Source organism: Oryza glaberrima, chromosome 4 (assembly GCF_000147395.1).
Source record: "Oryza glaberrima chromosome 4, OglaRS2, whole genome shotgun sequence".
In the NCBI taxonomy this organism is placed as follows: Eukaryota; Viridiplantae; Streptophyta; class Magnoliopsida; order Poales; family Poaceae; genus Oryza; species Oryza glaberrima.
In genome coordinates this window covers 5,002,416-5,016,071 of record NC_068329.1, presented here as the reverse complement: position 1 = coordinate 5,016,071, position 13,656 = coordinate 5,002,416, and the positions used below count along the sequence as shown (strand labels likewise).

The 13,656-nt window shown below is 42.7% G+C and overlaps 2 protein-coding genes across 2 annotated transcripts; one reads left to right on the top strand and one right to left on the bottom strand.

Annotated features, from left to right (window-relative positions):
* Positions 1–701: 701 nt before the first annotated feature.
* Positions 702–7,339, top strand: LOC127771913 (ABC transporter G family member 25-like). The gene is made up of 14 exons (XM_052297857.1): positions 702–1,199; positions 1,351–1,427; positions 2,901–3,164; positions 3,279–3,342; positions 3,449–3,589; positions 3,702–3,736; positions 3,836–3,909; positions 4,045–4,925; positions 5,260–5,556; positions 5,639–6,097; positions 6,225–6,373; positions 6,455–6,744; positions 6,828–6,952; positions 7,081–7,339. The coding sequence occupies exons 1-14, from the start codon at positions 1,015–1,017 to the stop codon at positions 7,235–7,237; spliced, it is 3,198 nt and encodes a 1,065-aa protein (XP_052153817.1). The 5' UTR covers positions 702–1,014; the 3' UTR covers positions 7,238–7,339.
* Positions 7,340–9,572: 2,233 nt separating this feature from the next.
* On the bottom strand, positions 9,573–10,898 carry LOC127772325 (acyl transferase 15-like). Its single transcript, XM_052298355.1, has one exon. The coding sequence runs from the start codon at positions 10,896–10,898 to the stop codon at positions 9,573–9,575; it is 1,326 nt and encodes a 441-aa protein (XP_052154315.1).
* Between the last annotated feature and the right edge of the window lie 2,758 nt (positions 10,899–13,656).

Here is a 13,656-nt window from a genome sequence, read left to right as displayed (position 1 = left end):
AATATAATAATTTTTATAATTTAAAATTTATCATAGAATATAACAACTTATCCAACTAGTATTACATTGTCTCAACAATTTCTCCACATACTTGTCATGTCAACCCATCATGACCATTCCCATTTAACTTATCTTATTACATCTATAATGAAAAAAAATCATATATTTTAGGATGGAGGGAGTCGTAACTATCAGTATCAGTTGGTTTAATGTTGATTATAAGCCCGTAAGACTTATCATCAATAAAAAATAATTTAAGAGAAAACACTTTTATATGTGTTCTTCACAATTTAAAAATTAATGCTGAAAAATAAATTACATTGAAAAAAAACGAAAAATTAACTTCAAAAGTTAAATTTTAAAAATTCAAAATTTGATAGCTGCTTATAAGCCGTTGGGTAAAACGGTAGAGTAGTGCGAACTAGAAATGGTGAGGTGAAATATCTACTACTGTAAAATCGGAGTGGTAGTAATTGTCATTCTCCCTCCACCTTCGTACTTCTCCAGTCTCCACTAGAGAAAAAAAACATCGGTCTAAAAACCATCACGTCGAAAAGACCACAAAAAAAACCACGCACCAAAATTTGAGAAAAAAAAAACAAAAACAGATAAATCTGAACCATAAAACCACCATCCGTTCGTACTTTTCTTAATCCTATTGTAAAGCATATGGGCATAGCACTAGGTAGATAAAAATTGGCCGAAGGTAGTGCAAGCTGCAGCAGCTAGCTCCCACGGCCGGCAGTCTCACCACCAACCAAATTACGAAACCACGCAAATACCCAACGCATCAACGGCCCCCACCTCCCAACCAGCAAACGTGCTCCGCCTTGGAATCCTTCAACTTCAAACGCACCGCGGAGATTTCTTTCTCCTCTCGCGGATAAATCTCGGCTTTTGCCGTTGCTTCCTCCATCCATCTCCATCCATCCCCTGTTGCCTCGGCGAGCTACAGGCAGCGCCATCTGCTGTGCGAGACTAGCTATAGCTCTGTGTGATCCTGTCTGCACCGGAATGCGCGATGGCGAGGCCTTTCGGCGGCTACCTCCGCCGCTGCTTCTGCTGCTCCTGCTTGCTGCCGGCGTCGCGCGCGGCCAGCAGACGACGGCGCCGCCGGTGGTGCCGGATGCGCTCAACAACCTCACCAGAGACGTCGCCGACTACATCTCCCACCGCTTCAGCTTCTGCGTCGCCGACCCGTACGCTCTTCTTTCTCTTCTCCCCCCACCCCCCGTTCATTTCGGCGGCGCCGTTCTTCGCCGCCGACCTCTTAACTTTTTTCTTTAGCTTTCTTGATTTCAATGGATTTGTTGATGATTTTTGGTTGGTTTTGGTGTGTGTTCACTTTAGGACGGAGGATTGGAACGAGGCCTTCAATTACACCTCGGATCTTGGATTCGTGCATAACTGCCTCGCGGAGACAGGAGGTAATTAATTAAATTTAAATTCATTTAGATTTCCTGTTCGATTGCTTGTTTGATTGGTTCGTGTGTTGCTTTCTTCATCGTTGAAGCGGTTTCTCCTTTTTGATTTGTTTCCCATCTGAGTTTTACGGATTGAATGTGACGGCCATGTTTACACATTTTTTAATCGAATATTTATCCGTGTACGCTCCAATCTAATGAACTGAACCAAACCTGACTTTTGAACTTATTTTTATTTATAAGCACATGGTTTACCTTTTCTTTTTGTAATTTCAAGTGATTGGTTTTCAGATAACACTACTTTTTTCGATGGTGCCAATTCAGATAATTATATTAGAATTCAGTCATTAGCATAAATGCACTTCAAATTCTTAGAAATGGTTTTCTATTCGGAGATCCTAATTCAAGATTGTCTAAACCGACTCGCAAATATTTTGTCGTCGTATACTGTTTGTGCTTGCTTTCTAAGCATCCCAGTTTCTTTTTTTTTTTAAAAAAAATTTGGTTTGGAATCTAGTTGTAATATTCACTTCTTATAATATTCATAGTTATGTCCTAGATGCGACATTGGGATATGCTGATTGAGATTTGGTTCTTTGGAATTGTTCACCTGCACATGCATTTCCTGAACATTGTTTAGTAGGAGTGCTTAGCAGAGGATGAAACGATCTGATGGAGGACAAGTGGAGCATGCAACCCTATAATAATCATCCATTCCGTATTTTAGTAGGGAAAGACTAACATTATAACTTGTTAATGTTAGCTGAGTGTGACACGGGACTATGGTGTTTGACGTGATCAACTCTAACTAATATTTTCTATTCGTTTGTTTAGTCTTTAGAAGCTAGACAGTTTGACCTGTTCCTATCTCTAATTATCCTGCACTTATTATTTATTTTACATGTCACAACAATCCAATTCGGTAGTTAGATTCAGTTCTGGACTTCTGATATAGTATAGTAACTTGTTTCAATTCGACAAATCTGTTGAACGTGACAAAAGTAACCATTATGATTAAGTTTGAAGTCAAATATTTCATTTTCACATTGTATCATAGAAGTGACTAATTCCGACTACCATGCTTCCACACTGAAAGGCGAGGCTTGAACACTGATTGGTGTGGCAATGCCAAGCACAAAGCCTGAAAAAATAATTTACAGTATCATTTCCCTTATGGTACTGTGAAAAAATCATTATGATTATGATTATGTCTCTGATCCGTTGATTATGGCAAAAATAATCATTATGATTAAGTCTGAAGTCACATGTTTTATTTTCGCATTATATCATAGAAGTGACTACCACGCTTCCACGCTGAAATGCGAGGCTTGAACACTGAACATGTCTAGTTTGCGACATTTTCTAAATCCTTAAAAAAATCATTTACAACATCATTTTCCGTACCAAGGCAGGTCAGGCTGCCCATGAACATGTCTAGTTTCGGCATTCTCTAATGTGAAAAAGATATTCATTCAGGTGATTTGGGAGGGCGTCTGTGCACACCGGACGAAGTGAAATTCTACTTCTCGAGTTTGTATGACCGAAAAGGCGAAAAAAACCTCTTTCTGAAAACCAACATAAACTGCAACAGATCATCTTGGGTTCAGGGCTGTGAGCCAGGATGGGCTTGCTCTGTAGGTTCAGGCCCTAACCCCCAAGGCAATATTCCACCAAGAACTGCAAATTGTCAGCCGTGTTGCGAAGGCTTCTTCTGTCCCCGTGGTCTTACATGCATGTTGCGTGAGTGATTTCTACATTTTCCACATGGCTGTTCTTATTGTCAATTAATTTGTGTGGATACCATACATTTATCTTGTTGAATGACTTGAGTTTCATGTTTGTTTTTTGCTTTAGCTTGTCCATTGGGATCATACTGTCCGCGTGCCACTGTGAACACAACCACTGGTCTTTGTGATCCGTAAGATTTTTTTTTTTAAAAAAATTCTGTTCTTATTGTTCTGCATTTGCCTTCTTGAAAATATAAACACAATGCTTATAAGGTGAATTTTCTGAACTTTGATTAGATACAAGTATCAGATAACTCCAAACACAACTGGCTGCGGGGGTGCTGACACATGGGCTGATTTTGGGAGCACTGAAGAGATGTTCTGTCCAGCCGGTTACTACTGTCCAACACCAACAAAAAAGGAACCTTGTAGCGAAGGGTACTGATCCAATCATACTCCTTCTATAACTTATTTGACATATATTACAGAGATAGTTTGATTTGAACAGGTTGCAACTGATGATTCTTGTTTTTTTTTTCCTCCCCTTCAGGCACTATTGCAGATTGGGTTCTACCACTCAAGACAGTAAGCATCATTAGAATAGATTGATACTTCATTTTCTTCTTGAATCATGCAGTTATAGTATCTACCATCCAGCAAGCTGAATTTATTCAAAATCTGCAGAATGTATCATAAAGGGATCCTGCAAGGAGAAGACAGAGAATGAAAACATTGTCATTCTTGGTGGTTGTTTAGTGGTAAATTCCATCAACAAAGTCATCATTTCACTATCTTGCTAGCTTGATGGTTGCCTCTTTTAAGATCCAGTGAGTGCAATGGACTGCAGACTGTACTGGAAAATGTGCCTAATTCAGGTTGAACACTTGGTGCAGGGCATGTTGTTTGTATTTCTTCTGATCATATACAACTGTTCAGGCCAGTTCCTGACTATCCGTGAGAAACGGAAAGCGAGATCGAGGGAGAATGCTATTCAGTTGGCACGTCAGCAGCTCAAAGCGCATGAGGGATGGAAGGCGGCGAAACGACTGGCGAGGAAGCATGTCAACGACATGCAGAGTCATCTCTCACGTACATTCTCTCGTAGGAGATCATTCCGTCAGCATCTGGACTCGGAGAATTCTGGCCATAGGTTGCAGGAAGCACCACTGTTTATGAACCAGGAGTTGTCGGATTCTGCTGCGTTTTCAGCTCATCAGAGCACTGGTGAGATATCTGAAGTCACGCCTTCAGTCGTTGTGGATGTTAGCGATGATGGAGAAATTGTTGCCGGCAAGGATAGATCTGCACCAAAAGGCAAGCACAGATCAACACACACGCAGATCTTCAAGTACGCATATGGCGAGATCGAGAAGGAGAAGGTGAGGCAACAGGAGAACAAGAACCTGACCTTCACTGGAGTGCTCTCCATGGTGTCAGAGCAGCAGAAGGAGATAACAAGGCCTCTGCTCAAGGTTGAGTTCAAAGACCTGACCTTGTCACTTGGAAAGAAGAAGCTGTTGAGGTCTATCAACGGCGAACTCCGGCCTGGCCGTGTCACTGCCGTCATGGGCCCATCCGGGGCCGGCAAGACCACATTCCTCAATGCTGTTACAGGGAAGGTAGCTGGCTATAAGGTGTCAGGTTCAGTTCTTGTCAATGGGAGGCATGACAACATCCGTTCTTACAAGAAGATCATTGGATTTGTTCCTCAAGATGATGTTGTTCATGGGAATTTAACAGTGGAAGAGAACCTTTGGTTCAGTGCAAAGTGCAGGTAAAATTATTAATATAAAAAAGTTTACTTGACAATTACTATCTCTGTTTCAAAATATAAGACATATTTTGTTTCGTTAGGACAATTCTTTGACCAACAATTACTCTACTGGGATATGATTTTGTGACACAAAATTGGATTTGTTAGATTTGTGTTCAAAAGTACTTACTTACGATTATGCGTTTGTATCACATAAGTCATATCATAATAAAGTAATTGCTGGTCAAATCCTTGTCCTAACAAAACAAAACAATTGAAACGGAGGAAGTATTTATATCAGATTGCCATTTCAGTAATTAGCTCAGCATATTCTTATCATTTCTACTATCTTCAGGCTCTCTGCGACAACGGCACACCGCCACAAGGTCCTCACTGTGGAGAGGGTCATAGACTCCCTGGACCTTCAGGGAGTCAGAAGTTCATTGGTTGGAACTGTGGAGAAGCGCGGGATCTCTGGTGGACAGAGGAAGCGTGTCAATGTGGGTATTGAAATGGTGATGGAGCCATCACTTCTGATCCTGGATGAACCAACCTCTGGCCTGGACAGCTCCTCTTCACAACTGCTCCTCCGAGCACTACGTCATGAGGCGCTCGAAGGCGTAAATGTTTGCGCAGTTGTTCATCAACCGAGGTTACTCTCAGACCATCTTTTTCTGAAGATAGTACTCATCTTTCTGAAAGATTTCTAATATTTTCTTGTTTGTGTTATTCAGCTACACATTGTACAACATGTTTGATGATCTGATACTTCTGGCAAAAGGAGGTCTAATTGTTTACAATGGTCCGGTCAAGAGTGTGGAGGATTACTTCTCAACTCTTGGGATCACTGTCCCTGAAAGAGTTAACCCACCAGATCACTACATTGACATTCTTGAGGGCATTGTGAAGCCTGAGTCAGGCATCAATGCGAAGCATTTTCCATTGCACTGGATGCTCTACAATGGCTATGAAGTGCCAAATGACATGAAAGATGATCTCAAGGCAATAGGTGAACAGAGACCACATTTGGGGTCCAGCCCTTCAGCTGGATCAACACCTCATTGCCTTCCTCATGTCAGGAATGCTTTTGCTGAAGAGCGTGATCGTATCGAGCACCATTTGTCTAAACCAAAGGATTTGTCCAGCAGAAGAACACCAGGGGTGATTAGACAGTACAAGTACTACCTAGGAAGGTATGTTCAATTCAATGCATATAATCTTTTTATGAAATCTTGAACAACCATGTGATCAAATTTTCATTGTTCCAATGATAAAATTTTCGAAAGATTAAAAGTTATTCTTTCATGTGTGACATCACAGGGTCACAAAACAGAGGTTGCGCGAAGCTAGGTTGCTTGCAGTTGATTTTCTGATACTAGGCCTTGCTGGGATCTGTCTGGGTACTATTGCAAAGCTCAGTGATCCAAATTTTGGGATGCCTGGCTACATTTACACCATAATTGCAGTTTGTAAGTTCAGAGTATTCAGATTATACTGTCATTGCAGTACGAACTTGATTATTTGACTGACATAAATTACTACTTCTGCAGCTCTGTTGTGCAAGATTGCAGCACTAAGGTCGTTTTCACTTGAAAGATTGCAGTACTTGAGGGAAAGAGAGTCAGGGATGAGCTCATTGGCATACTTTCTTGCTAGGGATACAATTGATCATTTCAGCACGATTGTGAAGCCGATCGTTTACCTCTCCATGTTCTACTACTTCAATAATCCAAGATCTACAATTACCGATAACTATATCATTCTCCTCGCACTTGTGTACTGCGTAACCGGTATAGGATACACTTTTGCTATCTGCTTCAACCCTGGTTCTGCACAACTGGTATGTATCATAAAGATTGTTCAACTTTTGCAGTTTCTTCTGATTAATAATATATTTGGAGACTAACCCTGAAACTTTTGCAGTGTTCTGCATTGATCCCAGTTGTTCTGACTTTGTTATCCACTCAAAATAATACCCCTGCAATTCTCAATAGATTATGCTATCCAAAGTGGGCATTAGAGGGTTTCATAATTGTAAATGCAAAAAGGTATTACTTACTCATCATGCTTGCATGTTGCATGATCATATCTAGATACACAATCATCATCACATCTGCCAAAAAATTCATTTGTAAATTAGCAGCTCGAGTTAATGCGTTTTTCTTTTCTATTTCAGGTATCCTGGAGTTTGGCTTATAACTCGCTGTGGGTTGTTGTTCAGAAGTCGTTTCGACATTCATCATTACATGCTCTGTATTTTGGTTCTGTTTATGTATGGTCTGTTCTTCAGAATTGTTGCATTTGTGGCCTTGATTTTAGTGAAGAAGAGATGAGCAGAGGGCAATTGCACCAACTTTTCACATTTGATTCTTTCATTATTTTGTACAGTTGTAAATCAGTTTTGATACTACAGATGAAATATAGAGAATACTTCACTTGCGTGTCCTGATCATAAAAGAAAAATGATACAAATGCAGAAGTTTTGAATATGTTATAGTCGTTAAAAAACTAATGTTGAACATATGTTATATGAGATTGACTGAACGGTACCTACCGTATAAAAACATCCCCAAATTGGTTTTAGTAAGGCAATAGGCAATTCGTTGAATGTTAGGTATATAACGCAAGGATTTCATATTTTCAGTATGATTATATATGTTGTCACATTATACTGCACGAACATCCCCGCAAAAATATCACACAAATATGCATTGCACGTGCAAACTAACTGGTTACATGTAAAAATCAGTGCTTTGTTATGGACCTATATTTTACCTTAGTTCGTTGATACAAATTCAATGCTTTTCTAAGTAAGTTACATTCACGTTACATTGTTACATTAACTTGGCAATTGGGTGTAATTTAGTGCTAAGAATTTGAGAACTGAGCGTGCCAGTACAACAACTTAACAAGTGGACACAACCTAGTACAAGAATAAGTGAGCGTACAGATATAGCAACTTGAAAGGTGGGGGTGATTATGGTACAATAACTTATAAGAAGTGGTGTAACAAATTAATTATTTCAAGCATTTTCGGCTATACTCATTCAGTTTTTAAGTACTTATTTTGTTAATATACTTATGCATATTTGTATAGGCATACTTATTTTGGTTATTCTAGTAATTAAAAGTCAATGAAATTTTACTGTGTTGAAACTTTTTTGGTTGAGATTTGAGATGGTGAAGAAAAAATTAAACCATGAGCAACACAATTCTTGCAGACTACATCAAAGATTGTAAGATAATATCTACAGGATTATTATGTGAAGATACGCTGACATCGTGAAAAAACTTAGGAGTACATAGCACTCTTAACCAAAATAGCACATGTCTAGCCAAGTTATTGCACTAAAAGACCATAAATTACCAAGTTTCTATATTAAAGCGCACCATCTTGTTAGGTTATTGCACTTGAATGTTCTATCATTAAGTTCTTGTGTTAAATTGCACCCATCTGCTAACTTATTTAATTATACCGTGGATGCAATTTACTCTACACTTAATATGAAAATTAATTTAATAGGTATTTTTTAAGTTGATAAGACAATTAACTGAGTAGAAAGTTTTGCCATTTGAATTAACCGAGCAGTGATACATACAGTTTCATTTATTTGAATAAGAGTAAATTGCACTCCTGATACATGAACTTGTGATGTGGGTGCAAATAGGTAGAACAACTTATAAAGTGCTCGTTCCAGTACAATAACTTGCATAGCTCGTGCAAACCTAATACAAAACAACACACACATGCAAAATTGATATAATGTGTAGTACCATAATAAAACATATGCACGCTAGCTATTATTTGTAGTTGTGCAGACCTGAGTACACTAACTTACCTTCAGTTTTGCAGTACGGATTTTATTTTTCAAACAAAACAACTGCTATGCAATTTATTTTTTCAAAACAACGAAACTACTAGCTCACAAAGGTGTCACCAAGATGCACCACGTTATATCAATTTTGCTTGCGTGGGTTGTTTTTGCCCATGTTCGCACAAACTAGTCAAGTTATTATACCAAAACGAGCAATTTATAAGTTGTTGTACCTATTTGCACCCACCAAGCAAGTTCACGTACCGTGAGCGTAATTTACTCTTTGAATAATTATATAGTTATTAGTAGCAACATCACATTCGAGAGACGAGAATGAAACTCACAATTGTACAATCTTAAGTAATTCTTCCAGTAGAAAATATTTGTTGTTTTGAACAAGACTGACGTCATACCTTCAAAACTTTAACTATAAATAACTTTTTAAATATTTGCCTTAGAAACATGAAGACCATATATAATTAGATTAATCTTAAAATGTTTTTCAATAAAATTATATCTCATATATTTCTATATATACTGTAATAGAAACCAATACTCCATGTTTCATTTTTTTAAGGCTGTGTTTAGTTCAGCGCAAAGTTTAGATTTTGATTGAAATTGGAGATGATGTGACTGAAAAGTTGTGTGTGTATGACAGGTTGATGTGATGGAAAAAAACTGAAGTTTGGATCCAAACTCTGGATCTAAACACAGCCTAAGGCTGTATCTCCATCCAAAACAACAATTATTATTAAACTAGAGAAAGTTACTAGCATTTAACGTTACATTTATTTTTATAGAAGTATCTTCATCGTCAGAGGCGACCAAGCAACCAGTAAGACAGTATATATATTCATTTGAAACTTTCCAGCTCTGCGAGGAACGCGTCGACGTGCTCCTCCTTTACGCACAGCAGCAGAACGCTGGCGCCGCCGCTGTCGCGAGGCAGGCACGCCACGCAGCTCGGCACCGCCGTCGGCCCGACATGGCACATCACCCGCGCCGGCCTCCCGCCGCCGAAGTCCACCGCCTCGAACCCGATGTTCCGCCAGCTCGCCACGTAGAATGCGTTGTACCCGAACAGCGCGCTCATCAGCTGCCTCTCCACGCGCGCCGCAGCCCCGTTCATGGCGACACCGCCGTTCTCGAACTGCGCCGGGATCAGCTCCTTGGCTCGCCGGATCAGCTTCACCACGTCGTTGGCGTCGCCGTTCGCCACCTCGCCGCTCGTCGCGGCGACCACCTGGGAGGTGACGCAGTTGCCGTAGTAGCCGTGCTTGGCGCCGACGTGCTTGTGCACGTTGGCCGCGAAGACGAGCGGCGCGGGCGTGTCGGCGTCGGAGTCGCCGGAGATCAAGACCGCGCGCGTGCGGCTGCGCCACAGCACGGCGGCCACCGCCTCGAACACGGTGCACGGCTCGCCGCCGGAGCGTGCGACGTCGCCGCCGTCGTCGAACGCCGCCTTGACGCGTCCGATCACGCTCGAAGGGATGGTGACGTCGAGGTACGCGAACTGCTTGCTCTCCTGCGTCAGCATCGCCTTCTCCATGGCGGCGACCAGCGGCGGGAGCTCCGGGAGGGAGTCGTCGCCGCAGCTCACCGGCAGGACGGACGGCCGCGGCAGCCCCCGCGCGAGCTCGCCGGCGGCACGCAGGAACTGAGCTATGCCCTTGCCGTCGGCGACGACGTGGTTCCACGTCATGCCGACGACGAACCCGCCGCAGGCGAACTCCGTCACCTGCATGAGCAGCAGCGGGTCGGCCTCGGCCTCTCCCGCCGCCGGGTGCGCCACGGCGAGCTCCTTCAACAGCGCCGCGAACGGCGGGTCGAACAGCTTGACGTCGTCGAGAGCGCAGCTCGCCGTCGCGGAGACGAACGCCACGCCCTCGCCGGTGCAGGAGACACAGAGCTGGTCGCCGCCGCCGTCGGCCGCTCCGGTGATGACGAGTCGGCCGGCGATGGGGTAGTAGTAGACCAGAGCTTGGGACAGTGCCCCCTTGATCGTCATGGCCGGCTCGAGGATGCCATTGTCGAAGACGTGGAACGACGTGAAGAGGTAGGAACCAATGGCTTTGTCGAAGGAGGATAGGTTGATGACGTCAGCGACGGTCGGCGCCACCGGCTTGGTTGTCGGCGGGCCGACGAGCTCCGGCGAGGATTTGTTCACAATGTAACTCATTACTACAGTAATTAGCACTAAAATTTAATGTTGCGAGAACTGATATATCGCCCTGTTTAAATAGACGTGCTTTTAGACACGTGTGCAGTTAAAATCAAAAACTTCGAACACAAGTAAACTGACGTTGTTATATGACCCATGGAATAATAATGTGCCCAACACTAAGGGCTTCTTTGGAATAGAGAAGATTTGTTGGAGAAGTAGAGGAATTCATTCCAAAGGAAACATTTTCAATAGTCAAAATTTCAAAATTTAACTTATTCATTTTCAATAGTCAAAATTTCTTGTTCCATATAATGTTTTAATACATAGAATGTTCTTATTTCTCTACTTAGTGACATTTGTTTCACATAAAATGATTTATGTTGTTTAGCTTATAAATTATTCTGACGAAACTACAGATCGGTCACCTGATTTCTAAAAAAATTTGAAGGTGGCTACCGAGTGAAACTTTAAGTTATAATGATAAAAAAATCAGTTGTTGAAACATTTAAAAATTTTGTGAAACATAGTGAAAACACATGTTGAAACATGTCGTATCATATATGAAACAATGAGTTTTAACCGTTTAAAACATATGTTTTTCTTTCATTGGAATATAATCATGCAATATTTTGTTATAAAGATTTAATTACGATGAATACAATAAGGTCGGATAAATAGTTCAGAAGAAAAAAATATTTTAAATCTTGCTAGATGCATACAAGCATAGATAAAGTGAAGGGAGAGCAAGACAATAGAAAGGCAAATTTTGTAAAGGGACATCGTGACTTCGTAGTTTTAGTTGTAGGACACAGAGAAGTGACTTTTTGGGGGGGAAAACACTTTATTAATATGGTAATTTGCCAGTGGACACCACACCCATTAAAATGATAATTTCAAGTTGAAGAGGAGAGAAAAATCGTGTGAAATGTTAAGAAATACCCCTGAACCCACATGTCAACTCTACTAACCACTAGTGGAGAAATCGTTTTTAGTCCCGGTTCGTAACCCCCCTATAGTCCCGGTTTTCAAACCGGGACTACGAACCCGGGACTAAAGATCCCTATCTTTTGTCCCGGTTCAAATACCCGGGACTAAAGATCAATTGGTGTTACCAACCGGGACTAAAGATGGGAGTGGGCAATAGTTTTTTTTTCATTTACTTACTATTTAATCTCTAATTTATTTTCTCCCAAATTAGGTGGGATGCGTACCATCCCAAATACACAAATCAATCATATACACTACAGATTATACATCCCAAATCAAACCCCAAATCAAAGAAACATCCCAAATATACAAATCATACACAAATCATGTACATCTCAGATCCATACAATGAGATTCCAAAAAAATAATTATACATCTCAATCCATACAATGAACCACAGATTTTTCTTCATCTCAATCTACACATGGATCACAAATTCTTTGAAAAAAAAAAGAGAAAAAACGAAGTAAAGCCGCCGGCCGGCTTAGCCGGCTGCCGCCTCCCCTCCTCCCGGCCGCCGCCGCGCGGCCCTCCGCGCCGGCCGCCGCCGCACCGCCGCCGCGGCCCTCCGTGCCGCCGCCGCGCTGCCCTCCGCCGGCCAGGCCGCCCACCCCCTCCTGCTGCACACACTGGATCGAGTTGGGAAGGGGAGTTGGGAAGGGATAAGAAGAAAAAGAGATAAGGAGGAAGGGAAGAGATAAGATTAGAGATGGAGGGAGAGAGGAGTGGGTGTGGATGAGAAAAGAGTGGACAAGAAAAGAGGATAAGTAATAGGGATTATATAATGCGTTTTGATCTTTAATCCCGGTTCGTAACACCAACCGGGACTAAAGATCACGTGATCTTTACTGCCGGTTGGTGTTACGAACCGGGATTAAAGATCCGATCTTTACTCCCGGTTTGTAACTCCAACCACGACTAAAGATGCTGGAGGGGCCTGACAACACCTGACAGCATGTGAACCGGGACTAAAGATCATGTAGTCTCGTTCTACTTATAAACCAGGACTAAAAACCATCTTTACTCCGGGTTTTTACTGCATCCGAGACTATTGTGGTTTTTGGTCGACCGGGCAAAGATGTTTTCTCCACTAGTGAACTGTTTTCTCTTTATATCCCCTCTGTTGGCGCTGTGGAGGTCATAGCATCTGACGGAAAGCAGCACGTGCATACAAGAGACGGGTTGACGCAGACAACCATCACCCTCGCCCTCACAACGAGCTATCTAGCGTGTGCCCTCCTAGCTGCATCGTCTGTGCTGCCATCCATTCAGCTTGGCCACGCCATCTCCACGTCGGAGCTGGCGACCTGCATGCCCTCGGCCTCGATGGGGAGGTACATGAGCGGCTTGGTGACGCCCGACCTACCGCTGCCCTGGCCCTCACAGCGAGCTCTCTGCCAGGTGCCCTCCTAGCCGCGTTGTCCGTGCCGCCATCCATCAGCTTGGCCACAGACTTCTCCACGCTGGTGCTGGCAACCTGCACGTCCTCGGCCTCATTGGGGAGGAACATGAGTGGCGCGGTGACACCCGACAACGCCAACGCCAAGCACATAAACGAGCAACCGCTCGCTGAACTAGTCGAGGATGGTTGGCCATGTCAGTGCCGGCAGGACATGGTTGATGGCCCTCCAGCACGGCGTTCCACCCATAGTGGGTTAGGAACCCGCCCGTGGCTGGGTGCGAGAGGATTGTAACATCCCTCCCTCCAGAACCACACAATCCAGCTCAACCGACGGGCAGGCCCACTTATACATACCACTCCACTTACACTTTCATCCTCACTTAG